At 53.1% G+C, this 25880-nt stretch overlaps 14 protein-coding genes across 14 annotated transcripts; 7 read left to right on the plus strand and 7 right to left on the minus strand.

Annotated features, from left to right (window-relative positions):
* Positions 1-121: 121 nt before the first annotated feature.
* LTS14_005178 (uncharacterized protein) lies at positions 122-1182 on the plus strand (the record flags this gene model as incomplete). Its single annotated transcript, XM_064837876.1, has 2 exons — positions 122-185; positions 227-1182. 2 exons carry the CDS (start codon positions 122-124, stop codon positions 1180-1182), a joined length of 1020 nt encoding a protein of 339 aa, XP_064694580.1.
* A 6-nt stretch (positions 1183-1188) lies between these two features.
* Positions 1189-2735, minus strand: LTS14_005179 (uncharacterized protein; the record flags this gene model as incomplete). Its single annotated transcript, XM_064837877.1, has 3 exons — positions 1189-1740; positions 1921-2242; positions 2296-2735. The coding sequence occupies 3 exons, from the start codon at positions 2733-2735 to the stop codon at positions 1189-1191; spliced, it is 1314 nt and encodes a 437-aa protein (XP_064694581.1).
* A 1995-nt stretch (positions 2736-4730) lies between these two features.
* Positions 4731-5632, minus strand: LTS14_005180 (uncharacterized protein; the record flags this gene model as incomplete). The annotated part of the gene is made up of 2 exons (XM_064837878.1): positions 4731-5153; positions 5183-5632. 2 exons carry the CDS (start codon positions 5630-5632, stop codon positions 4731-4733), a joined length of 873 nt encoding a protein of 290 aa, XP_064694582.1.
* A 579-nt stretch (positions 5633-6211) lies between these two features.
* Positions 6212-7354, plus strand: LTS14_005181 (uncharacterized protein; the record flags this gene model as incomplete). The annotated part of the gene is made up of 2 exons (XM_064837879.1): positions 6212-7003; positions 7058-7354. The coding sequence occupies 2 exons, from the start codon at positions 6212-6214 to the stop codon at positions 7352-7354; spliced, it is 1089 nt and encodes a 362-aa protein (XP_064694583.1).
* Positions 7355-7630: 276 nt separating this feature from the next.
* On the minus strand, positions 7631-9556 carry SRP68 (signal recognition particle subunit srp68; the record flags this gene model as incomplete). The annotated part of the gene is made up of 1 exon (XM_064837880.1): positions 7631-9556. One exon carries the CDS (start codon positions 9554-9556, stop codon positions 7631-7633), a length of 1926 nt encoding a protein of 641 aa, XP_064694584.1.
* Positions 9557-10004: 448 nt separating this feature from the next.
* On the plus strand, positions 10005-10891 carry LTS14_005183 (uncharacterized protein; the record flags this gene model as incomplete). The annotated part of the gene is made up of 2 exons (XM_064837881.1): positions 10005-10431; positions 10491-10891. 2 exons carry the CDS (start codon positions 10005-10007, stop codon positions 10889-10891), a joined length of 828 nt encoding a protein of 275 aa, XP_064694585.1.
* Positions 10892-11050: 159 nt separating this feature from the next.
* On the minus strand, positions 11051-11980 carry LTS14_005184 (uncharacterized protein; the record flags this gene model as incomplete). Its single annotated transcript, XM_064837882.1, has 1 exon — positions 11051-11980. One exon carries the CDS (start codon positions 11978-11980, stop codon positions 11051-11053), a length of 930 nt encoding a protein of 309 aa, XP_064694586.1.
* Positions 11981-12242: 262 nt separating this feature from the next.
* On the minus strand, positions 12243-14193 carry CAT2 (Carnitine O-acetyltransferase mitochondrial; the record flags this gene model as incomplete). The annotated part of the gene is made up of 3 exons (XM_064837883.1): positions 12243-12393; positions 12462-14097; positions 14154-14193. 3 exons carry the CDS (start codon positions 14191-14193, stop codon positions 12243-12245), a joined length of 1827 nt encoding a protein of 608 aa, XP_064694587.1.
* Positions 14194-15001: 808 nt separating this feature from the next.
* Positions 15002-16152, minus strand: MDH1 (Malate dehydrogenase, cytoplasmic; the record flags this gene model as incomplete). Its single annotated transcript, XM_064837884.1, has 3 exons — positions 15002-15687; positions 15741-16008; positions 16075-16152. 3 exons carry the CDS (start codon positions 16150-16152, stop codon positions 15002-15004), a joined length of 1032 nt encoding a protein of 343 aa, XP_064694588.1.
* A 326-nt stretch (positions 16153-16478) lies between these two features.
* Positions 16479-17567, plus strand: LTS14_005187 (uncharacterized protein; the record flags this gene model as incomplete). Its single annotated transcript, XM_064837885.1, has 2 exons — positions 16479-16525; positions 16619-17567. The coding sequence occupies 2 exons, from the start codon at positions 16479-16481 to the stop codon at positions 17565-17567; spliced, it is 996 nt and encodes a 331-aa protein (XP_064694589.1).
* Positions 17568-18889: 1322 nt separating this feature from the next.
* On the plus strand, positions 18890-19798 carry mrpl3 (54S ribosomal protein L3 mitochondrial; the record flags this gene model as incomplete). The annotated part of the gene is made up of 1 exon (XM_064837886.1): positions 18890-19798. One exon carries the CDS (start codon positions 18890-18892, stop codon positions 19796-19798), a length of 909 nt encoding a protein of 302 aa, XP_064694590.1.
* A 422-nt stretch (positions 19799-20220) lies between these two features.
* On the plus strand, positions 20221-21751 carry LTS14_005189 (uncharacterized protein; the record flags this gene model as incomplete). The annotated part of the gene is made up of 2 exons (XM_064837887.1): positions 20221-21556; positions 21624-21751. 2 exons carry the CDS (start codon positions 20221-20223, stop codon positions 21749-21751), a joined length of 1464 nt encoding a protein of 487 aa, XP_064694591.1.
* A 668-nt stretch (positions 21752-22419) lies between these two features.
* Positions 22420-23688, plus strand: LTS14_005190 (uncharacterized protein; the record flags this gene model as incomplete). The annotated part of the gene is made up of 1 exon (XM_064837888.1): positions 22420-23688. One exon carries the CDS (start codon positions 22420-22422, stop codon positions 23686-23688), a length of 1269 nt encoding a protein of 422 aa, XP_064694592.1.
* Positions 23689-25017: 1329 nt separating this feature from the next.
* On the minus strand, positions 25018-25848 carry LTS14_005191 (uncharacterized protein; the record flags this gene model as incomplete). The annotated part of the gene is made up of 1 exon (XM_064837889.1): positions 25018-25848. The coding sequence occupies one exon, from the start codon at positions 25846-25848 to the stop codon at positions 25018-25020; it is 831 nt and encodes a 276-aa protein (XP_064694593.1).
* Positions 25849-25880: the final 32 nt, after the last annotated feature.

Genomic DNA, 25880 nt, shown 5'->3' on the forward strand with positions numbered 1-25880 from the left:
TGCAATCAAATTCGCGGTAAGAGGCGCAACTTTGTCTAAAGAGTCATTGCTTGGTGGGGGTTGTCTTCAACAGACGGAGTCGTTCCGCGTCGTGGCGATTCACTTGAGCCGGACAACCACCATGTCCGTCACACCGTGGCACACGCTATCATTCTCGACCATCGTCCTAGAGTGGCAAACCGCAGGTAGGTGGAGTAGCGTGAGAGATCTTACACATACAACTCAGCCTCTTTCCCTACGCACAGCTCACATTCACTCCCCCAATACTTCCTTCAACGCCTCGCTACCATGGCACAATGGGTCATCGATCAGCTCAATGCTCGTCTACAAAGCAGACGAGATATACTGCACTCCCTCTTCTCCAACGAGATCACGACACAACAAGCCGCCGAGGACCTAGCCACCATCACAGAGTCCCGGATTGAAGAGCTCGACCCAGACAGCACCGACCCTACCGAACAGAACTGCAACTCCGTGATCGAAGACACCTGGCTCGTTATCTATTTTCACGCCCGAGACAACCCGTCACATCAAGACCTACTCGTTGAAGTTCTGCTGCACATGTCTAAACTCCCGACTCCTCGCTTCGTCAACGGGACAAAAGCAGAAGCCAATGGTCAGAAACTTTGGAGCGAGCTCCCAGAAATCCGTTGGATTGGACGCGAGCACTGGGAGGCCCCGATACGTATGCGTGCCGCACCACCGTGGGAAACCAGCGATCGCGCGCAGTCGATCGCCAATTTTGTAAACATCAATGCTTTCCTTGCACGTCAGCAAGCGACAGGCTTGTCTTTTCTGGATCATAGTCTTCTGGCTCTCTGGACGTTTCGAGCCGCGCTCGAGTACCCCAGTATCGAGCGTGCGAAGATGTCTCCGCTGGACTTCAATGTCCCTGGCGCAGCGGTGTGGATCGAGATTGCAGGCGAGCATTTATTTGGAATGGAGAAGGAATTTCCGCATGGTGGTAATCAAGGCCGTCCGGGATTGGGAGGTCCGCTTTGGGACGGCATGTACGGGTTTTGTGGGGAGCGGTGGGCGTTGTGGCGTCGTAGGTTTGGTGAGCTGGCTGACGCGAGTGAGTTGGAGCACGAGCTGAGAGATCTGAGCTCCAGAGCCGAGGCGAAGATGAAGGAGATTGAGGCTCATGCAGTGTCAAAACAAATAAGCTGGAGTTCTGGCTAGTCTCCTCTACTGAAAGCCGATATACTCAGCAGGCAACCAGTATTCCTGCCAGGACTCCTCCGTATTGGCTTCTTTCCAGACATCGATACCACCAGCTACACCGTGCTCATCCACACTCCACGCGCTACTGGCAACCTTGTGGTAGGCAAACGACAGAAACGCCACAAGCTTTGGCGGATGGCTATCGTTGAACGGGTTCACACCGCTTTGGAACAATTCATCGTACCCTATCACTTGGCTTCCATCGCCACGGGCAGCCCATCCTGGTCCGAAGCGATCGAATGCGAAAGGCAGGACTAAGCGGAACCCATCTTCGTATGCGACACGGTTGCTTCGATCACAGGCATCGAGATACAAGCCAACGACTCCGTTGGTCAGGATGTGCTGCGTCCATGGACTCTGGAATGGATCTGCGCTCGTCTGGCTGCTTGTCTTGTGGCGGAACAGTAGGATGGGGAATACGTGTTCCGGGTAGTCTATATTCTTCTCAGGGACAATCCAATTCGGTCGAGGCTCATCCCGTGCAGGCTGATCGATGAATGCCTCTTTTGTCGGAAGCTCGAGTCAGGGCGCAATGTATTGGAAGCGTGGCCGTCTGGCTTGCGACAGGAATCTGCGAGCATAGCCGTCTGGTATGCCAGCTGCGTCCAGGACATCTGCAGTCAGCATTCTCTCGGAGACTGGGTCACTTGGCATTCCCATTTTCTGCTCTATCAGCTCCACAAGCATCTCCCATACCGACAACGTTTCGTCGAGGTCGATCTGCGACCAAGGCTGCATCGCCCACGGAGCATGGTCGTCTAGTTTCAAAACATCCCCTGTCACGTGATGATGCTGCGGAAGCTCCTGCATACCCTCGCTCTGCGTGCCCGGAATGGGTCGCCACTCAATCCTCGGCTGTGACAACTCCGGAGATACGGCAATGACTTTCTCACGCCGTATCAGATCGATCCAGAACGTGAGGATGGTCTCCAGCGGTCGCCATGGTTGTTCAGGCTCGAATTCCAGATCATCTGTGATGTCGAAGTGCGTGATGGCTTTTTGCTTGAGCTGATCGTATCTACCACGATATCAGCCCTCGACTCTGCACCCGCGAATGATTAGGGGACGCACACTAATCCGTCCAGTTTCGTAGCAAAAGAGAAATAAGTCTCATATAACGTCATCAACCTCTTCGGATGACCGATATCAAACCAATCCTTTTCACCATCTAGCATGTTCGAATGAGAGAGGCCGGACATGAAATAGAAGAAGTTTTTATCTTGCTCCTGTCGATCGCGTAGCACTCGAGCTTCCTTCAGGAACTCTTGGACGGAAGAATGCATGTCCGCGGTGCCGAAGCCTGGGGTGGCGAAAGCTTCCCACCAGGTCTCGGTGTTGGCGAGGAAATCGGCTGTGTCGCCGAAAGCGCTGGTCCAGCCATGCTCATAGATGGCGTTGTGGAGGGCTGCGCAGCGGTGGGAGTCCATTGCTTCTAGATCATCGCGAGCAGGGTTCGAATTTGTGACCAGCTGCTGAGACACCTTCTCAAGGGCAGGGCAGGTCACAGCCATGACTGTGTGAACCACATACAGGATTAGGTAGCACGAGAGGTGCATCTGATGGGTTGCCTGTACCGGTGTAGGAGATTGGAGACCGGCATCGACAGTGCGGTTACGCTGGTGCATAAAGACTTATATCGACATTGGCTACTAAAGACCTCTGCGTGGCTACCATCACTTCACCTGGCTTCTGGAGTGGTGGATCTTCCTCTGTGCCGCAATATACTGCTAAACGAGATTAGAGGTCGGACTTCGGGCCGGTCTGGTCCGAGGAAGAGGATAATGATGGTCTCCAATGCGACACTTTCATGGCGTCGTTCCCCTGCAGTGCCGCATTGTGCACGCAACACGCATAGTCCCTCTCATAAGAAGTGGCGAACTCCCCAAGCCAAGGCTAGGCCGCCCATCCACAAGAAGGAATGTTTGACGACCCGTCGCCACAGCTGGAAGTCCATAGAGCGCAATGCCTGAAAACATGGAACGACAAAGGACGTCTCGGAAGACTTCCCACCGCTACTAATGATCCTGATGGCCTCGAATGGCACGACCATATTCTCTTCCCGGGGGAGCAATGCAGCTTCGATTCGGCTCAATACTATACCAGTGGGGAGCAACAGACAGATGTGCAAGACTGCTGCCGTTGATGGTATTGCGAGCACGCGTGAGGTTGACACTAGGTCCCAATGAAGGTCTATGTCGAGTAGATGCTGGCCTAAGTATATCGGGTATGCCACTACCACAGCCTGGGCTGTCGCATAGAGCAGCGCGGGCACCGTCAGCGGTCGATAGAAGAGTCTCATGGTCTTCATCCGTTCGCTTATCGATGGACCGGTAGCTGGAGTGATCAGGCAATGGGTCCAGAGCATGTGCAGAGGCGCCAACAGCATAGATAGACTGATGAACAAACCCGATCGTGCTAGAGGGCCCTGCAGGCCAAACAGTGTGTCCACCGACAGCAGAAGGCTAATTATGGCAGATACGTAAGTGAAGCCGGACGTCGTCGTGTCTTTCAGCATAGCAGTGATCGTGTCCGAAGTGAAGGCCAAAAGCCAGAAATGTGGTAAAACCGGTACTGCGCTCATCATGTCCTCAGATACTAGCGATGGTCTCTCACTCGCAGGCCGGTTGGCGTGGACTTGCTTTACCCGTTCAACGTCCTTTGTTGAGATTGGCAGAGGTGACAGTTGTTCTGCCGATTTGTAAGGTACAGTGGCAGGCATCTCTACCATGGTCAAAGTGAGCAATCTTGCGCCCATTGCTAGACCCTTGAAGCTTGTCAGTGGTCAGGAAAATCGACATATTCCAACCAGTGGCACTCACAATCCAACAACAGAGTATTGACATGACGACTTTGACAGGGTTCCAGACTTTCAAAACTGCCATAGAGATGGGCGACTTTCTGCGATGCCCGTCCAGGACATTGGCATTTTGATAGAGGTCCCAGAAGAGGTGGTCTGCGACATTATATGTATGTTTTACTATGCTGTGGTGTTCTGCCATGTTGCCGTTGTGAAGCGTGAATACCGTTATAGATTTGGATACTGTAAAGGTCAATGGAAACGTTCGTTATACATGTACGATTCTCCTCCGAGGGATAGTCTTGGTGTTGTGGCTGAGCGCCTGCTTTCCAGGCTTTCGGCTGGGCGGCTTCGCTGTCAATGCTGCCTCATTTAACTTTCTTGGCACGGACATTTGTCCTGGTGGTTGTATGGCCGATTAGGATTTCATCTGTGGATGAGCGTTGTCTATGTATATAGCGTGCTCGACATTGTCCGTTTACTCCAGTCCTCTATACTGCTCAGCCGCTGCCATAAGCACCCTCGTAGCTCAACGACCATAAGCACCCTCGTAGCTCAACGATCATAAGCGTCGTTAACGAACCCATCCCATTCCTGCTGGAAGCTTTCTCCCGTCCTTCCACACCGCAGCGGCCCCGGTCTTCTGTGTCCCTCGAACATCACGGACTCAGGAAAGAGATTGTGAATCATTCCTCGCACTCCACTCCCTTCATACATTTCCATCTCCAAAGCAGCCACGGCCGAACTTCAGACGACCACTGTCCCAGCTATCTCGCGTACGCCATCCAAACGAAACACTCTGCCCGAGTTTAACGCCATCGATGCGAAGGACACTGGATTTGTTGGCGAGCTCGAAACCTCCCCAGATCGTCTTGCCGCCGAGGCAAAGGGGGAGCACTAGCTTGTCCACATACTCGGGCAGCTGGAGGGCGACTTGTTCGCACTGTAGGTCGTGTATACCAGTGATGTTGTGCTCATCGTGAATTGTGAGCCGTTGTGGAGTAGTAGCGTGCTGGTAGGAGAGAGTTGCGTCCCCAACAGCAGCGTCATTCTTGATGCTTTTTTCCTCCTTGTTAGTCGATTGGTTTTTGAAGGCCGGTTCTTTCTTGGGTTCCCTCTTCCACCCGGATTGCTTCGTGATGGGAGTGCTACGAAATGTACTTGGAGCATCTCGGCTTGTGGCTCTGCTTTCGCTTCGGAAGTGCTTTTGGATGGTGTGGTCTTTGACAGAGTAATTTTGTACATGGCTGTCTCGCCTTTTTTCTTTGCTGGCGACGGCTCCTTGGCTGGTATCTTCTTAGGAGGCTTCGTTAGGCATTCCTGGGCTGTTTTCGAAGCTTTGGGTGTTGCTGAAACTTTTGCGGTAGCCGATTTTGTTGGCGCATCCGAAGCTGAAGCTTTCGTTCTTTTAGTCACAGATTCGAGCTTCAAAGAGTTCTGCTCGATGTTGACTGTGATGCCTCCAACTTTCAGGGAAACTTTGGTCTTCTTGGAGCTTTCAGCCGGCACATCTTCGCTCTTGCGCTTCTTAGTGACAGGTGTATCAGCCACACTACATTTCTTCGCCTTACGCACAGCAGCAGCATACTCGTTTCTCATCTGCGCCTCCATATCGGCAATATGTGGTGGTATGAGCAGCTTGCCCTGATTGAGTGCTTACATCAGTCGCACTTTGGCAGTGTTCTTGTCCTTGGAGCGTGGCAAGCCATAGTGTATCAGCTGGGCTTCGTAGAAGTGTGCGACTTGATCTCTCGGGGTCCTGCCATTTAGCAGAGATGCGAGCTCGGTTTCTGTAGCTCGAGGATGGCGCTAGCCCTCGCCGCCCAGATCGACGAAGATTGTATCGCGATAGACAAACTCGCCACGCACAATCGCTGCCACTCCTTCTATCTTTGCGGATGGGCGAGTACCTCCAGTCCGACTGTGTGCACGCTGCGAGAAGGATTTGAATTGCAGCGAGATATGTGGGGCCGATTGTTGCTAGGGGAGACTGCAGCAGATTGTTGGTGAATGGTGCTCGGCAAGGAGGGCCGAACGGGATTGATAAGTTCTCCACAGGACGACCTCGGCTTTGATGACAACATGGTGAGCTTCATCGATACCCTAGCAGCATAAGAGCTCCGAAAGCCTTTATTAATCTGTAGAATATCCATTGGAAGTGTAAGTACGATACCACTTATTTTCATAACAATGCCCACCGCAATAGCCATCCGCCAAGTCGACGGCAAGCCCGGCGAAGTCTACTATCCTCTCGAACACATCCAACTACCAGAGCCACAACCAAAGGATAATGAAGTCGTTGTCAAAATTACAGCAGCAGCACTAAATCACCGCGACCTCTTCCTCCGCCAACACTTGTACCCAGGCACAACCTTCGGCGTCCCGCTCCTAGCAGATGGCAGCGGCGTAGTCGTAGCCACAGGCTCGAGCTCAGAAGCTCAGAAATGGAAGGGCAAGAAAGTCGTGATCAACCCTGGTAGTGGGTGGAAGGATGATCTGGAGGGCCCGGAGTCGCCGAAGGGGTATGCGATACTGGGTGGTACGAAGATGAACCCGCTTGGTACGCTTGGTGAGACGGTCACGATCGATGCTGGGGAGCTGGAGGAGCAGCCTACGCATTTGTCTGCTGTAGAGGCTGCGGCTCTGCCATTGACTGGTTTGACGGCGTGGAGAGCGGTGATGACGAAGTCGGGGCAGGCGAAGCCAGGACGGAATATTTTGATTACTGGTATTGGGGGAGGTGTGGCATTGATGGCGCTATTGTTCGCTGTAGCGGCTGGAGCGAATGTGTACGTCAGCAGTGGGAGCGAGGAGAAATTGAACAAGGCTAAGGCGCTTGGTGCGGCGGGTGGCATTAACTACAAGGAGAAGGGATGGGAGAAGAAGCTCGTCGAGATGTTGCCGCAGGATAGAAAACAGCTTGATGCCATTATTGATGGTGCAGGTGGAGATATCGTCGGGATCGGAGCGAAGATCATCAGGGTATGTTCGTCTTCTGCTTATTACAAAAATTCCGACTTGCTAACATCTTAACAGCCTGGCGGTGTCATCGTCGTCTATGGCATGACTACATCACCCAAGATGCCATACCTCATGAGTGTCGTGCTCAAGAACATCGACGTACGCGGCTCGACTATGGGATCAAGGAAGGAATTCGCAGACATGGTCAATTTTGTGCAAAGCAAGCACTTGAAGCCAGTCGTATCACGGTCCGTCAGCGGTCTAGACAACTTGGATGGCATCAATAGCTTATTTGAGGACATGAAGAGCGGTAGCCAATTCGGCAAGCTCGTCGTCGAGGTAAGCAAGGAGAATGAGGCAAGCAAGCTGTAGTATAGTCTCTGGCAATTGATATTCAGCTTACGAGACGTGCGCTTGCGAACAAGTGTTACATGTTCCGTAACGATTTTCACCGAGTGCCCTCGTGTCCGGCCAGGGACATCACGAGTGATAGGCGGCGCAATGCACTTCTTCAATACTGGTTCCAACCGTGGTCTAATATGAGCCGCTGCATTCCACATTCATTTGCTTGATCCATACTCCAGCGAGCCATTGACAAGTGAAGCTTAATGTTCACGAATGAGGAAGGTGCGCTCGCCTCCCATTCTCTCAACGACCAAAGCCGAACCACCCCCTCTTCTTAGGGGCCTCCTCACCCTTCTCCCCATTCCCATTCACCATATTAACATCCGCAGGTCCCGGCACATCTCTCGCCTTTACCTGGCCTTCATGACCAGGGTACCCGATATAATTCCACGCCACATCCAAGAACAACGGTTTGACTGGCACCGGTTGGAGCTTGGGCGGGTACTGCACCAGGTTCTTGACATCGACGAGCACCCCTGGGGTAGGATAGGCGTTGAGGTTATGGATTAGAGAGGCAAAGGAAGTCATGTTCTTTTCGTTCGCAATGCGGGCGTTGGATTCGAGGGCGTGGAGTTCGACTAGGGCGTGGGTGCGGGAGAGGAGAGAGGAGATGTGGGTGCGAACTGTAGTCGTTGAGTCCTGAGTGAGATCAAGGGTTGGTGGCGCGTTTGCTGGTGTCTGGCTCGACGCCGAGGCGGAGGAGATGAGGTCCGAGGCTCGTTTCAATAAAGCTAAAGCATTGAGGTGGTTGTCGAGCAGGCTGTGCGAGTAGCTGATGTTCAAGAGTTTAAGGGCACGGAAGTAGGCGGCTTTGCTGTCGAGCTCTTGGACGAAGGTCGCATCTCGCATGGCGCCGCGCAGGTCTTTGACGGAGTTTACGCTTTGGATTGTGGCATCGTATAGGACATTGCGTTCCCGCAAACGAGCGAGATTGCGTGATCGTGGTTCTTCCTTTTCGGGGTACGGTGTGCCATCCTTGCGTGGTCGTCTCGGCTTCTTCGGTTGTTGAGCAGCAAATGTGAGACCGTCATCATTGCCGATCAGGACTCTGTTCCGACCGACACGCCAGCTGACAAGATCGTAGTTGACAGACAGGCTAGTGACACGCAAATTTTGCATACGCGCATCGCCTTCATCTACCCGCTCCTTCTCTAGCTCGTCCGTAGCACGCTTCGTAGCATCTGCTGCGTCTTGGGATGCAGTGAGGATATCATCGTACGCAGCTGCTTTGTCTCGACTCGATGCAGCAGGATTCGACGAGAGATATGGTCGTAGCTTAGCCTCTGCCGCCGTGACTGCTGCTAACGCCTGACCAATCGAGGCGTCCACAATATTGGCTTTCCGACCTCGCCACGTAACACTGTTGGGAATGTCTTGTGGTGAAGCCTGTGCCTCGTCCTCGTCCTTGGGCACTGGCTTGTCCTTGAAAGCATACTCGTCCACCTTCTCAACCATCCCCACCAGCTCCTTATCCTCCTTGGGAAAGTATCGGGTGGCAATCGTCGGTATCGGAATCGTCGTCGAAAGTTGTGCCTGATATGCCGCATACCGAATAGTAGGATCGACCGTATTCGCCAAGATCTCCCTATACACCTCCTTCCTCTCTTTCTCTAATAATGCAGCGTAAATCACCCTGGCCTCTGCATAAGACCTCAAACAGGTCTTCCACCGCTCCTCCTTCGGTCTATCATCCTCTCTCTGTCCCGCAGCCTGCTTCTCAAACTCCTCCGCTCCAGCTAGAGTGCTTCGGTATGCCCTCGCCTCCAGAACGTCCTGCTCACTGGCTTTGCTCACATCCCTTTCCTGTAGCAGATCCACCAGCACCTTCGCCGCCCTACCCGCCTTAGCCAGGCGCGAGATGATATGGCTCCTCGTGCTCCCCGTGATTCCACCACCACCGCTCACATCGTCGCCTCGACTGGTCTTCATGAACATAGCATGAGCCCACGCCCGTTCCGCCGTTAGCAGTTGCAGGTGCACAAACTCATGGTTGTTGCCAACATCTTCAGCAGTAATGGCCTTGGCAGCGAATTTCTCTCTCTTTGGTGTTGCTCGACCCAGACGCTTACGGAGGCCGAGCAGTTGACGTGAGAGTTGAGCGCGGTAGGTGGAATAGTCGCCTATGAGAAGGACCTCACGGTGTGAAGCGATGAAGGAAGTGATGTCCATGCTGCGTATCGTGATCGAGGAGGGTGTCATTGGATGGATGAGCACGAGACAAATGTTCAGTCAATTTCGAGGCGAAGTGGGGGTGCTTTCGATTCATCCCACTCTCATCACTTGCCGCTGATTCTTGCCTGACTATTTTCTTTGTAAATCACCATTATAATTCATGACCATGAACAACTGTTCTGTCGATAATCTACCCTAAAAACGGTCATGCGTGACTGAGGGATACATGTAGTCACCATTTCCGTCCTGCGCATGCGGCTTCAGATATACAGTACTGCTGTCGTGATTGCCTCCTTCGGCACGATGGATGGATGGATGAACATTTCCCCACTTCCACCTAGACTTTGTTCATGTTCCCAAGCAGACGACACCTCTGATAAGACCACAGGGGGAAATATTGGAAAGCAAACCAAGTCTATGGTGACAACCGACGACAATTGAGAGAATGCCACAACCATACCTCGTCCACACGTCTTCCCACCCGGTCCGTGTCCCGCACTCAACATGGATCCAATGGTACACCGAAGAGCATATCCGAGACATGGTCTACACCAGGGCAGTCAAGACTGCCTGCTTCTACCGTGCAACGTCCCACGTCGTCCGGACCCCAATCATACCCGAAGACGACAATGAAGTCCTAGCCTTAGCTCGAATACCCTCGGCCACACCACCGGACGGCAACGACTTCAAGCAGTTCTTAGCCGTATACCAGACGGACAAGAAGGACTTTCTCAATCACGCCGAATATAGAGACCGTGTACGCTTGACGACTTCACTCTGGGAAGGGACCAGCAGTTGCCACGACGTGGGTAGTTTCACTTCCTCTGACTTGCAACTTATGGATGCCATTCATGATGAGCATATGGATAAAGGTACCTAAGTAGCCCTTACTCCTTCGTGCTGGAAACAGTCTGATTGAGAACTTCTCTAGACGAGCCAGCAACCCACATAATCCATTGCAAAATCACAGGCAACCATTTCCCAAGGACACTCCTACAAGACCTAACCAGCTCGGCCGGAAAGATACACGGCTATCGACGCACCTTGTTATATAAGCCTCTCGCCACTCATGTTCCACCTGGCGACGTCAACGGTAACGGTGTGGTGAACGGTGTCACGACAGATGCTACGGCGCCGGAGAACACAGGTCCATTCATGATTATGATTCATGAATACAACAGTACAGTAGACGTGCAAGGTCTAGCCACGCTGAGCGGCGTTCTTGAAGGAAGTAACGATGGTATCAGCATTGCCATACGGCCTTTCGAATTATTGGAGTCAGAAGGCTACGGTGGCAAAGTGAGGAAGCCGGAGAGACTACCTGCAGATTGAGTGGTCCTAAGAATGTCATTTTTTCCATTCAAAGCCTCAATCCCAGTGTGCGCTCCCACTTATAGACCGCCCTACTGACCGCACGACTTACCTACATATGCCGCAAGACGACCGAAATCCACGCCGCCTGAGTCTATACCTGGGTAGGATCCCAACCGATCACCACCAGTTGTGTCGATACAGAAGCTTCGGGCTTCCTGCCATATTCCCCCATCCTCCTACGCCACCCACGTTCGCCTGATCGCACTGCTTACACAACCACTGACCGAAGAAGACCACATCTCTCCTGGCCAGATAGGTCAGTCGTCGCGGTTCAACCTCCATCTCAAAGAGCTCCAGCGCATGCTCCAAAGACACATCTCGCTTTTTCGCGTCCGCCTCGCTCGTAAGCTCGTTCACGATCGAGCAGCTGAAGTACGGCTTTCTAGTCGTAAGCTCGAGTCTGATAGCTATATCCGCTTTCTCCGGACATTGCAGGACGTCTTGGATGTTCTTGAGTGGGTTAGGATGAGCATGGTATGCGAACACAAAGGAACGAATCTGTCGCAAGCGCTTCGGTCCCATGGCCTGTAGTGCCGCATGCACGCCAGGCAGACCTGCTGCATCCGACCATTGCCGTTCTAGCTCGTTGCGGGCCTTACGCTCCTGCCAATGGCGTTGGAAGTCTTTCGCGGACAGAGTAGACGGTCCACCTGCAGGTGTGAGCTTGTCGAGCTCGCCCATGGGCACCACGTCGTGGCAGAGTCGAGGCATGTCGATACGGAAAGTGTTGAGGCTGTACAGCAGAGCTTCAGCCTCCTTCCGTATCACCTTGGTAGCACCTAGGAGGTTGATGGCGACGTAACGACCTGCACCACCTGCCAGTCGGAGTGGCGATCGATTGTCTGGATATAGAGCGTACTCGTAGATCGCGGTTCTGAGTTCTCCTGGAAGATCTGCAAAGCTGGCACGGGTGGTGTCGTCTTTCGTCAACGATGGTTGATGTCGCTGTCGCTTGGGGACACTTTCATGATTGCCGTCGACCGCTCGCTTGCGCTTGCTGATAGTATGGTGGCTCTGCGTTGTTGCCGATGGTGTTGTAGTCGCCATCATTTGCTGCCAGGAATCGAGGAGTGCAATGCAGTCGATAGTGCATTGTTACTTCCACGTTGGATCGCAGGATATAAATAAGTGGACGAAAGATAGACAAGATGTGTTTCGAGGCGGCACCTCAGCCGCTAGGGACTGGCAGCCTGAAAGACCCACTTTTATGAGAGTCGCGCCTAGTGGTGTATTTACATTTCTGACAGCGACTACATGCGTACCAGTACATTTCACCACATACTCGCAAGAGATCTCCGGAATTCTCCATCTACAACTTCGCCTTGGTCTCCAAGGTCGGCACCATGATATCTCGAATATCGCCAGCCGCCTCATTCAAGAAGAACGCCATGCGCTCGCTACCCAAGTTCTTGCTGACAATGTTGAATTGGATACTGTTCTCATTGATCATGTACGCGATACTGCAAGTCATACGTCAGCAAAACATCCCACCGTCGAAACATGAGCATAGCAGTGGGACTGTACTCACCCCCAACCCTGATCGATGACCTGCGACCATCCGTACCCATTGAAGAATTCCGACGACAGCTGCGAAGACGAGATGAACCAGGAACTACTGTACGTGTACGCCGGATCCTTGTACAGATCCGGCACTTCCTCGCCCTCCTTCAGCAGCTTCTTCAAACCGAAGAGATGTCTATCGCAACCCTTGCCTTCTGACGCAGCGCTAATGTACTCGACATGACCGTTCAACGCTTTACGGAACAGCTGCTGGCACTCATCGCTGGTAGCAGAAGGGTTGGCCATGGCATCACAGAAAGCCACGCTCTCGTCGCTGACTGTTCGGCACGTCTCAGTTCGTCCCTGCTGAAACTTGCGAGTAGCGGCCGATTCGTACGTAGGTCTGTTCTTGCCGTAGAATTTGTGGTATGCGAGCTGAATAGTCAATTGCACGTATGCGTCCGGTGAGCACTTGAACTTCTTGATCAGGCCTTTGCCATAGCCTTGATATGCTTCGACGCGGAGTTCATGCTGGCTCATCAGACCAATGTGGTGAGTGGTAGCTTGAGCAATGTCCATCTGGTTTTCTTCACTGAGCTGGAATTTGATGGGTTGTGGGTCGGGGATATCAGAGCGTAGACCGGGCTTGTTGAAGTCTAGCTTCTCGCTGAAGATCCAGGACATGATGGTATCGTTGAGGCGGTGTGTGGGCGTGCCATCCATCATGCTGTGCTCGCCGTTGAAGCCGGAAGTACCATTGTCATTGATGATAAATTGTAGAGGCTTGTCGAACCAACGGTTGCTGCCGTCGCCATGCCAGTATGCATCTGCTCGCTCGCGAAGAGTCACAGGCTTGGCATCGTCTAAGCATATCACGAAAGATGCGCCCTCGATACTTTCCAGCGCTGCCTTGTTTGAAGCGTTCGTCTTGATCAGTCGTTGCTGCATGTCGGTCCAGTTGTCACGGTTCTCAGTAGTCATGATACCAACAGCAGGCGCTTTTTCGGCAGTCTCGTAGATTCGCTTGAACTGGTGCTCTAGCTCCTTTGTAGTCAATTGCTTGCCACCGTGGTGCGTAGCAACCTTGAAGAAAGCATTCTTGCGGATGACGAGGATGTGCTGGTTCTGGTCGGCAGGGTACTTGATCGGATGATCTGCTGGTTTCGCGGGTACACGGCAAACATTGAACATGTACTGGTATGAGCTCATGGCCATGGGTAGCTTCTTCATGTACTCTGGCTCCAGACTGCCATCATCCACCTGCTTCTTGAACTCCAGAACAGCCGTTGAGATGGCAGCAGCTCGCTTGACAGGGTCTCTTCGTTTCCGGTCATCGCGGTGACTGTAGAAGTACGAGACGTACGGACAGACGGGATCGCGGTAGGCTAGGTATGCAGCATCGTTCCACCACTCGGCTATCCAATTCCTGTGTTGCGGGTCCTCTCTTCGTGCCTGTAGTCTTTGCTGAAGAGTCTGGCCGATACTGTTGGGCGCGATGAATGACTCTACTGCCTTCTTGCTGTGCTCATATTCTGATTCGCTGAGAAGTGGGTGTAGCGATTTCAGGTATCGTTTCGCGGTCTCCTCGAGTGTAGGGACAGGTAGTCGTGGTAACGAGTCTTCGAATCTGAGCATGTTACCCTTGATGCTATCCTCCTTGTAGCCTGACAAGGTCACGTCAATCATCTAGATCCTCTATCGATCGTAGGCATGCACATACCAGCAGGCAGACTACTCTGTTTCCGCTTCTGGGGAGCCATGATCGATGTCTAATGGGAGAACAAGACGATTAGCTGGAGCAACGTAAGAATAATGCTCTGCCGAACCTACACCTGCAGCTAGTCCTCGGGAAGCAGAAGACGGAAGGTGTGAAGATCGCAGAGCTCGAGTCGACCGAGCAGCAATGCCAAACATTCCCTCGTCGTCCCGAAAGCACCGGCCGACCGTTGTAAGCAACCGAAAGGAGAGATCGGAAAAGACAGATATAGAGCTCGACTCAACGACGAGGCGTTTGTATATGTATCACTGTACTTGCTGAGCCGCGTGGACGAGAAAATTCGCCGTTTCTTTCGGCCATGCCATCACGCGTGTTGCTTGACAGCGCCAATGCCGACAGACCTCGGTCCAAGGGAAAAGGAAGGAGCGACCCGGCCTGGCTGCCGGCCATAAATTCTGCGTCAAGGAAGGAGCGACCCGGGGCCCCATCAAACTCTACGTTCGTACCATGTCACTCGAGATGCTAGATGTGCGTTACCAATTATATGATATGGTGGTGCATGCCCATGGCTTGAAGGAGTGCCTATCGATACAGCTTATGCAGTGCCTATATCTGGTCGTTGTTTGTCTCGGGACGGCTGGACGACCGGACAAGACAAAGGAGCCGAACAAGCACTTATCGAGCAGATTATGCCTCTCCAGATCAGCTTGCACATCCGTGGTAATGAAATGATAGCGAGAGGATTGTGTGAAAGCCCCAGTAAATCTACATGACTATATGAAGCTCTATCATGCAAACGACCACTCCTCGCTCCTTCTTCACATCCGCTATCGTAGCACAACCCCTCGCCTCTACAAGTTATCCTTGGCGAACTTCTCACCCTTCTCAATGTTGCCCTTGAGATCCTTCAAGCACACCTCCAGCAGACTCTGCTCGTGCTCCGTAAGCTTGCCAACCGGGTGAATCTTCTCCACGCCGTTAGGGCCGAGCTCGACGTTCGAGGCGAAGTAGGTGACACCCTGGTCCTTGTAGAGTGGCGAGTCGACGAAAGTAGGCTCAATCACGCCCTTCTGTCCCTGAGCGGCCTTGAGGAGGGACTCAGCGAAACGAGCACCGGCCATGGCCATGGAGAGGGTGGCGGATCCAGCACCGCCCTTGGCTTGCACGACCTCGTCACCACCGAATTGCACACGCTTCACGTACTCATCGCGCTCGGCACCCTCGAGGGTGTAGCCAGACTGGCTGAGGAGAGGCACGATGGTCGCGCCAGAGTGTCCACCAATCACTGTAATGTTCTCGTTGGCAGGGTCGGTGCTCTTGAGCTGGGAGATGAAGCGAGAGGCGCGGACCACGTCGAGGGTAGTGACACCGAAGAGGCGCTTGGGGTTGTAGACGCCGGCCTTCTTGAAGACTTCAGCGGTGATCGGGACGGTGCTGTTGACGGGATTGGAGATGATAAGGATGTTGGCGTCTGGGGAGGACTCGGCGGCGGCCTTGGCGAGGTCACGGACGATGGAGGCATTGGTGTTGAAGAGGTCTGTAGTCATATTTTAGCCATTGCGATGGAGTCGTAGATATCCGTCTGCATACCATCACGGGTCATGCCTGGCTTGCGAGGAACACCGGCTGGGATGAGGACGATCTCGGCGCCAGACAAGCATTCCTTGATGCCCTCTGCCGAGGCTTCATAGCCCTTGACTACACTCTTGGTGTTGATGTGCGAGATGTCGGCTGCGACACCAGGAGCTCCCTTGATATCGTAAAGAGCGAGCTCGCTGACTCTTGGGTTGAGCTTGAGGAGGAGGGACAATGGTTGACCAATGCCGCCTGCTGCACCGAGGACAGCAACCTTAGTAGCCTATACATCGCATCGTGTCAGTCAATGCCTCATCGAAAGCTTCTGGTTCCCATCGGCGGAGCTCACATTGGCAGCGGATGCGCTGAAGGCGCGACGCTGGACGGCACCGAAGACGGACGATGTGGCTTGTCGTGCGGCGAACATGATGGCGATGATTTGGTGTATATGTGATGAGGTTGTGATGAGGTGGAGACAATGTACAGAGAGATGGATAGCAAATAATGTGATGTTGTCAGGGTTGCTTGTGTCGCCCAAAAAGTCCGGCCGATCACCCCCGAGCTTAGTGGTCTGTGAGGAGAACGAGCCATACCGTAAACTCAAAACTCACCCTTCCTCCACCCCGGACGATGTGTCGAGATGGGCGTACATTGCTATCTGCTTTCAACATGCGAGAAGACACAAACCTTCTTCCACCCAAATATCGTGACTTGCGGCGCCTAGCTGTCAGAGGGTATCGTGGCGACCAGTCAATGGTCTCTAAATACGCGCGGAGAAGCGGAGGGCTGATCGCCTGTGTGTAAGTAATGGACGCTCATACTGGCGTCATCTGTCTTCCATGTATCCCATCTTACCCACCTCATGGTACGATAGTCTCTGCTTCCGGTTTCAGCATCATGCCAGTAAACAAGCACAACGGCCTCCTGCTGATCACTGCCGCAAGTGGCAAACAAGCCACCGGGCTGCTTCCTCATTTGAAGGACTGGCGCCGTCTACGCCTGCAAGTCAACTCCAAAGCTTCCCGAGATCGCTTGCAGAAGCAATGGCCAGATGCAGAAGTCGTGATCGCCGACCTGGCATCTCAAGCGGACTGCGATCGCATCCTTGAAGGAGTGACAGCTTGCTATCTAGTAACGCCCGGCTTCCACGAACATGAAACTGAGATGGGTTATCATGTCATCGATGCTGCTCGCGTGCAAGGTAGTGATTTCAAGCATCTGGTATTCTCTAGTGTGCTTCACTCGTGCGTGCGGAAGATGATCAACCATGATGCGAAGCGGTATATCGAGGAGTATCTCGTAGAATCTGGCGTACCATTTACGATCCTACAACCGACCACGCTGATGGAGAACCTTCCTATCGCTAAGCTGGTCGGAGAGGCTGAGCCGACACATACTATGCTCTGGAACCCAAGCACGGTCTTCTCGTTCGTTACGGCGAGAGATGCGGGTGAAGCTGCTGCGAATATCTTCGCCGAGCGGGAGAAACATCTCTATGCTTCGTACGAGCTTGTCAGCACGCCGACGCCACACTCATACAACGAAGCAATCAGCATCGTATCTGAAGAGCTGGGCAAGGAGGTCAGCATCAAGCAATTACCCATTGAGGAAGGAGCAAAGATGTTCGCCACTATGCTCAGTCATGGTGATATCAAAGAGGCAGCTTTTGCGAACACGCAAGGTCCGGCGAGGATGTTCATGTACTATAACGATAAAGGATTAATTGGCAACCCAAATGTGCTTGAAATGTTGCTGGGCAGGAAACCTATGGATTATCGGGAATGGGTCAAAGCTAGTATCGAGGAGGCGAAGGGGGAAGGTCAAGAGAAGACATCGATATAAGGGTCTCGCAGCAAAACCATTTCGCGCACGCAGGGTTGCCTGATCCACTGCTCCACAGGTCGTCGTGCAGAACACTTGGTCGCTACAAGATCAGAAACGTTGAGGGACTGTTTCTCCGTCTGTACATAGCCCACACACACAACGCCGGTGCTTGTCTCATAACCTGGTTTCTAGAAATCCAATACAGATTTTGGTGCGGCCTTCCCTGCCTGCGCTGCCTCATACTCTCGGATTTCTCGTGACCAGTATCTTGATGGGAAGAACCGTCCAGGCTGTACAATCAGTCAGTATACAATGTCCTCCTCCAACGAAGATCTTCCTGCTGTTGCAGACGTACTTCCGGCATCTTGCTCCTGTGCTCCCTGTCTGCGCTCACGCTTCCCACCATAAGACATATGCCCACTATCGTTGCTCCCATGATTGCCGTGTTTGTTTTCCAGTTGGTTGGTTGTGCGTACCATCCTCCTGCCGGACTCCAAATGTGCTTAGGATAGCTATTAAAGAAGGTATGTGGTTAGCATATATGTTCCACGCTCTTGCGAAAGCTTCGCTTCAGGTTGTAGACTAACGGGATCTTGCTGCCTCCACTCCGTAATGTCTGTGTGGACCTCATGTCTGCGGTAGCGAAGTCGTCGGGGCACAATGGCTAGTCTGGTTTGTACGAGGTGGTGTTGGAGGTGATGGTGGACTTGGAGGTGGCCCGAGCTCATCTCCGAGCTTTGATCGCGTGCAGTCGTGATGGATTTTTGGATTTCGAGGCAAGGAGACGAGACGAAAAATCCCATCATCAATCCGAGCTGATACAATACTTCCCAGAGTGCTCAATGAAGCGCATACGCCTGGATCGTTTCCAAATACAACCACCAAGGAATCCGCGAATACACCTTCAGAGATGTCCCTTTCCCTGCGAAACTACGGCTCTAAGACGAGATCTACAGCAACGGCAATATCACATCCAGCATCAATGGCAGAGTCACAAGAGAGTCATTGCTAGCCGGCGGCGAGCGTCAAGTGCTGCAGTAGCACAATCATTAGAGGATGACCGATCGGGAGCATTCCAGGACAATGGCGAAGCACTAGCCAGAGCTCCATTATATGCGCCTTCGCATCACAAAGCCCGCCATTCGGCAAAACTTGCGGCTCTACACGCACGATTATCCTTACCCTCGAAGCTACCTCTACAGACGCTAGCACGATGTCTGATAGATTCATCAGCCGACACACGACCAGGATACAATAACGCCCCATTCGCTGTTTTGGGGCAGGACCTGCTCGGATCGCATACGACGGAGTACCTCACCTGCCACTATCCTCGCTTACCGATGAGTGTATTGTTTGCTGCACAATATGCGTACGTTGGAGCAGCCACACTGGCAAATGTGAGGAGTGAGTGGGGTGTGGAAGTGGTTGCTGCGCCGGGATCAGAAGTCGATCCTGGCTTGTTGCAGCTGAAGAGGATGGTGGCTGGCAACAGTATCGCAGAAGGTACGGATAGGAGGATCAAGGATATGCCGGGAGTGAGAAAGCTTGGCAATCGACTGGGCACAGGGAGAGCGAACGCCGACTGGAATTACCGAAGAGGAATCAGCAGTCGACTCGTCCACGATGATGAGTTCGGGGACTTGCAAATGGAAATGCCAGAAGTTGACTCGCAACCTTATGCCGGAGCAAGTCAATCGACAGCTGAGGGAGATGGTGAAGCCACCGAAGCAGGAATGACTACTTCTTTCTCCGCGCAGACAACACATCCCAGCGAGATAGAGGCAAACACCGTCGAGGGTGCATCCGCCTCCTTCGTCCGAGCCGTAGCAGGAGCCCTGTACCTCCACGCAGGAGCCTCAGCAACAAAGTCCTTCCACAGCGATCACATCCTCAGCCGCCACCTCCAGCTGGACAAGATGTTCAAATTCACACACCCCACCCGCGACCTCTCCCGCCTATGCGCAAGGGAAAAGTTCGAGCCGCCGGTCGCACGTCTGATCAGCGAGACGGGTCGTCTAAGCAGGACGCCCGTGTTTGTCGTTGGCGTATATTCTGGCGAGAATCTGCTTGGCGAGGCTGCTGGTGCGAGTCTGAACGAGGCCAGAGTGCGAGCGGCAGCGGCAGCGCTGAAAGGGTGGTACCTGTATACGCCGCCGCAGAACGAGGTCATGTTGCCTTCGGATGCTGAGAGCAAGGGCGGGAAGGGCTGGAAGCCGCAGATGATTGACATCGGCGAGATCGTTACTTGAGCTCCTTGACGTCTCAGCTCTGCTTGAGAGTCCTGTGTTATTAGAGCACTGTCCGGCAAGATTTTTACAATGGAGGAAGGAGGGAAATGCATAGCATGGCGTCTCTTGCATGGATCCTCGGTGTCATGGTTGCCATGTACTGACATAGCTTATGGGTGGAGATGTGTATATATATATGTACCTTAGCCTTTTGTACGACACCGACTCCACTTCGCAAGTATTATACCGCCCTATTGAAAACGTCTCCATTCTTGTGTACAGCAATGATTCTGCTGGTTTGATATTTGTCCGAGTCATAACCCCCACGTCTATATATGTACTTGTATACTTCAAAGTGCACAGCCAACCTCTCCTGCGCTCTATTGCAACTGACGTCCAGTCTATACAGCCCCAGGACAGTCACTGTCAGCCTACCGCCGCTAATGCTCAGCTTGAGAGCTGTAGCACGGCACAATGGCTTTCAACACCTTGCGAAGCGAAGCAGACGACACATCTCGACCAAGACGGTGACCGATGCGGATATTGCTCGCCTAGCAGCCAAACCACTACATCCCCTCACCCTCGCCGATCTCTGTAAACATGGCCATCCTCCCCTCTCTGAACAAGGCCTGTTCAACAGTGCCAATTTCACCCTCAATATCCTACCCTCACGACTAGCACATCGGATCCAGAGTTTAAGAGCTTTACCATACATCGTAGTAGCGAACCCGAACGTCAGCAAGATCCACGGGAATTATGTCCATAGTCTCAGCACCCTCCTGCCCTTTGCAGAAAGAAGGATAGAGAGCTTGAAAGATGAAGTGGAGTTCACGGCCGTAATGGCCGATCTGGTTCAGACACATAACAACACCATATCGACCCTTGCCAGGGGATTCTTGGAGGCGAGAAAATACATCACCGCGCAGGAGGTCACGAGGTTTCTGGATGAGCATTTGCGGGCGAGGATAGGCACGAGGTTAATTGCTGAACAGCATATCGCTCTCCACTTCAGCAGTCGTCCGCATCGAGAGCTGTCGGATGCCGAAAGTGCAAAGGATATATTAGAGGACGAAGAATCATATATTGGCGTGATCGACACTGCCTTGAAACCGGCAACCATCATCCGCAACTGCGAAAACACCGTCGGCGAAATCTGCGAGCTCAAATACGGCGTCCGACCTACCGTTAACATTGTCGGGAGTCCGGACACGACGATAGCACACATACCTATGCATCTGGAATACATCCTCACCGAGCTACTGAAGAACAGTTTCCGCGCCGTCATAGAGGCTGGGACGGAGAAGGAACCCATCGAGGTAACCATTGCTCCTGCGCCAGCGAATGAGGGCCAGACGAGGGAGCTCAAGAACAAACCTAACCAGATCGCTCACGCGCATCAGGCTGCTATCAGTAATTATGGACAGGGGAGTGTGGATTATGCTTCCGGAAGCAACAAACCGGATGTCTCTGCCTCAGCCAATATCAGACCCCTTGGACAAGCCACGCCGGGCGTCACCATTCGTATTCGAGACCGGGGCGGTGGCATAAAACCCGAGAACTATCAGAAGTTGTGGGAGTATGGGTTTACGACTTTTAATGAGGAGGAGATTAATGAGAAGGTTTCTGGTGGAGTTGGGAACGGTGCCGGGTTGGATGTTATCAGTGGTGGTGCGGGAGGTGGGAGTTCGTTGGCGGGGTTGGGGTATGGGTTGCCGCTTGGGAGGGCTTATGCGGAATATTTTGGTGGGGGGATTGCGGTGCAGAGTCTTTTTGGATGGGGTACGGATGTTTACTTGAGTCTGAGAGGGGTTGGCAAGATTGACTGAAGAGGCCATTTGCGCGACAGATAAGGAATTTTTGATCTGCGATGGAGAGTCGCAGAGCGAGCTCCCAGGCCGGCTGGAACTCAAGACGATGCGTCAAGAGAGCCTGGCCAATCCGCTTGGGCTGCAAATCACGCTCGAAACGAGATGAGTGCTCAGGATGTTTCCATCAGCTGGCGGCAGCGGCTGGGCAGTTGACCTATGATCGAATTGCGGTCATCATGGGTCAAGAACATCCGGCACCCTTTCCAGTCAACATTTCGGTGTCTGCACAAAGCGTTTCGACAGGGAGCGGCAAGGGCAGGACAAATTGTGGAACAGAATTGATCCACCGGCAAGGAGGTTGCTAGAAGGACGACCGGGATGCTGTGTTGCACAATCTGTACCGTGTTGATGAGGTAGCATGCCTCACTATATAATTGTAGCATTCACCTACACGCAGATCGTTGCATTTGGTCAATTCTAGTGGCAAATTCTCCATGGCACATGATCGCGTGAAGTGAAGCGGGGGTGAACGCGTCCCACCACCTGCATTTAGTCACCACCTTACTCGCTCGTGCGTTCTCATTACTTATCTCGAGTTTGTCGGTCTGTTAGAGGGTGCGACAGGACAGTATTCTGCTTGTGCGTATATACATTTCTGTCCGGATAGAAGGAGAGACGAAGAGATCTCCAGCCTCGCATAACCCACGCGTCGAGGACGCGCTTGCTGGGGTCAACGTCACTATACAGCCATCGGTTATCAGGTTCACCACACCTGCACGAGCGTGAACGCCTATTCATACTACAACATACATAGTGGGAGGCCCTATGATCACCATGGAGACATTATCGTCGTATCCAGTAACGCCACGAAGCCAAGTATCACACCTTCGACACACTACCACTCGAAACCCGGGGCCCACGAGTGTTATGCACGCGCCCGCCCGCGACGCCCATGCCAACACTACATCCGAGACAAACGCCCAGCAACCGTGGTCTGCATCCCAAGAATCCATCATCAGTGCACGTAGCGATGCGAGTAGTGTTCGCCAACCGCACCTCCAGACCAGCAACAGCAACTTGTCGCAATTGACCAACGACACCGACCCGACGTCACCCGCGATACCCGTGCCCGAGCGACAGTATGATCAGCACCACAAGAGCGTCACGAGCGCTGCACAACGTGCCATCACGCCTGAGGACCAGATACAAAGTACACACAACCCACTTGCCAGCCCGCTGAGCACGCTCTCGCCCACAGCGACGAATGGAGCCAAGAGGACAGCGAGTGGTCACGTCAAGAACGCGCCAAGTCTGCCCAACACGCCTATGACTGGCACCTTCCCAGGCAGGAGATCTCGAGCGGGGTCAATGTCCTCGACAGGGAGTCGGGCTGGCGAGCTGGCTGCAACATTGAAGTCCAGGTTGGGTTATGCCATGGCCAAGGTGCAGCATGGATGGGAGCACAAGACAATCGCCGAGGTGGAGCAGTTGGCAGCATATAAGGCATCACCACAACGATACAGCATGTCACACGTCGAGTACAGCAAGCGACCAGTGAGTGCAGGGCTCAGCAACGGCACTGCCCGGCTATCGATGTACGAGAATTATGCACCGCTTAGCTACGACGGCACAACATCACCCCCCCCAAAGCGGCGATCCGGCAACTTCTCAACCTTCATGGCCTCCCCACAACAGCCTCGATATGTTGCACACAACCCTCCCCAACTACAGCCATCAGCAGACATCAGGCCTGGTTCGATGCAGCAAACATACTACTCAGCCCCATCAAGTCAACAAATCGGCTACAACAACGCGATGTCCCCACCGCGAACACCCATGAACGGCCATCCACGTCGCCCGCCAACGATACGCACAGACACACAGACTGCAGAGGCCGAGCGCGATGCTCTCCAGGCACTCTACCAGCTCGGTTCGCCACACGCTTCTCAGATCTCACGAAACACGACGGCTACTAGCCAGACGAGCTCGAGTCAGGAGTCGCCTTTACGCAATGAGTTTCCGACGCCGAGGAGAGTCACGTTTGCGAGGAGTGTGAGTGAGGCGAGCAGTGCTCGTGGCTCGAGTGCTAGCGATGGGCAATGACATCGCAGTACGTTCTGAAACACGTTCACCAAGTTACTACGACAGTACCAACTTGTGTAGGACTGATGGTCGTGCGTTACGGTACCTGAAGCTATCCAAGTCTGGCGGATTGATGGCAGAACGCGCGGAGTGGTCCACCATGAGTAATGTGCTTTCCACAGCACTGCTCACGTTATGCTACCCCGAGCACTCACAACGATGGCATACCGGAGCCTGCCGAGATCGTGATCTCAAATCACATTGGCGTATTGTGCCTCGTCCGTCAAAAAGACCAAATTACAGGAGGCTGGCTTGGAAACAAAGCCAGCTCAATCTTAGGATAGATGAATGAAAACCAGGTTCGTACAAAGACCTTGACATGATTACAAAGGACTATTGTTAGATTGTCTTCCCATACGATACTACCTCATTCTTCGGACCTCCAGACATGCATACGTGAATCAGCTAGCTATCAAACACAAGCGTGACGCACAGGCCGCATATAAAAACCCGCCCCTCCTAGATATACAGACTCACTACTCACGACCCCTTTGAGTAACAACCCACCATGCCATCTACCAACACCCAAGCCCAATCAACCACCAGACGACCAAGCCTCAAAGAACTCGTCATATCCACCTCATCCCACTCCTCCAAATCTTCTCAAAAGCAAAGCCAGAAAAAGCCTAAAGTAGGTGTGCCCCCAAGCGACCCCCGCGAAAAGCTCAAGGTACGTGGTTCTAGTTTCCGTGTTCCGGATTATCAGCAGGTTGGTTCCCATGTGCCTAAAGGTGAGTTGGAGGCCGTGAGTCCGGGGGTTTCGAGATTGCCGAAGAGTGTGAGGGATCGGAGAGTGGTTATGGCGGCTTTTGAGCGGCGGTATGGGGTTAGGTGGGATGCTTGAGGGGGCTTGCGTGGTGGGCTTTTGATGGGGTTGAGCTTTTGCTTGAGAGTTGTATTTACGTTTGTAGGAAAATGTGCGATGGTTCGCTGTCGTTATGATGTTGTACTCCCAGAAAGCAGAGCTATTGATACTGTCTTCGTGTATTGCTCGTCTCCACGATCGCTCTGGGTTCCATCGTCCAAGCCTGGATAATGTAAACGGGCAAGTCGGCCTGCGAGTGCTCAATACGGAGTAGGCCCTGTCGCCTGCGTCTATCTAGACGGGCTGGAGTCAAGCAGCTGTGGGCTGTTGACATGCGGAAGAGCAAGCAGTAATGCTTCGTCCGGCCGCCGCACACCAACCCAAGGTAGATGCCACGGCGATTATATCTAAGGCGCCCATGGCCGTAGCATCATATGCGACCCATGCTTTATGCGTCCGTAATCATCAAGGTGAGCTGGCCCCATTCAGTAAAGCAAGCTCTCCAGCAACTCGTCCTCGAGGATCACATCGCACGTCGTCCGCACCCGATAAGCAAGCTTGAAGATACTCGATTTGGTCAGTACTTTCACCCGCCTTCCTTCCAGCTGGAGCCGTTGTATCAAGTTCGAGGCAGTCTGGGGCGACAAGTCACGACTCTCGATCTGGCCAGTGAAATAAGTGAGAGAAAATCGCGCTCTCGGCCGAACGCGGACCAGGATCATGAAATGGGCGAGTTTCGAGTAATTATACGGCTGCCGGTCATCACGGCCAACAATCCTCTTCATCCGGAAGTCATAGGCATGGAAGGCGAATTTCAGGCACCGAACATGTCTGAAATGCCTGCTTGGAATCACCTTCAGCTTTTCCGCGAGACCTGGATGGTTCATGCCAGCGCCTAAACTGAGGCTTCCTTCTTGCACGACACGGCCTGACTCGCGTCTCCATGTACTAGATGAAGTGAGGAGCTCAATGCGTAGGGTGTTGTGACCGTAGAGGATTAGGACGCCTTCGTCGTGGACGGCTTGGCAGGTTTCCAGGAGTGGAAGGGCTGAGATGTACCATTCGGCACGGAGGGAGCTGTTGTTTAGGTAGATGTCGTCGCCGTAGAGTGTGGTGAGGGAGTAGTGATAGACCATGTCTCTGGGTTCTCTTGGCAAATCGCTGAAGCCAGTTATGTCTTTGTTGGCTGTCACTAGGGATGGTGAAGCCGCTTCTGCCAGGCCCCCAGCTTGCGCAGTTATGGTAGGCTGTTTTGGTTCTGTCGCTGTGCATCTACTTCTTGCATGGCTTGTACCCTGACGAGTCCGTGGTGCCATGGCCAGCGAGGAGGTTCGTGATAGTCGCGAAG

Source organism: Recurvomyces mirabilis, assembly GCF_035927965.1.
Source record: "Recurvomyces mirabilis strain CCFEE 5264 chromosome Unknown scaffold_12, whole genome shotgun sequence".
Taxonomy (NCBI): Eukaryota; Fungi; Ascomycota; class Dothideomycetes; order Mycosphaerellales; family Teratosphaeriaceae; genus Recurvomyces; species Recurvomyces mirabilis.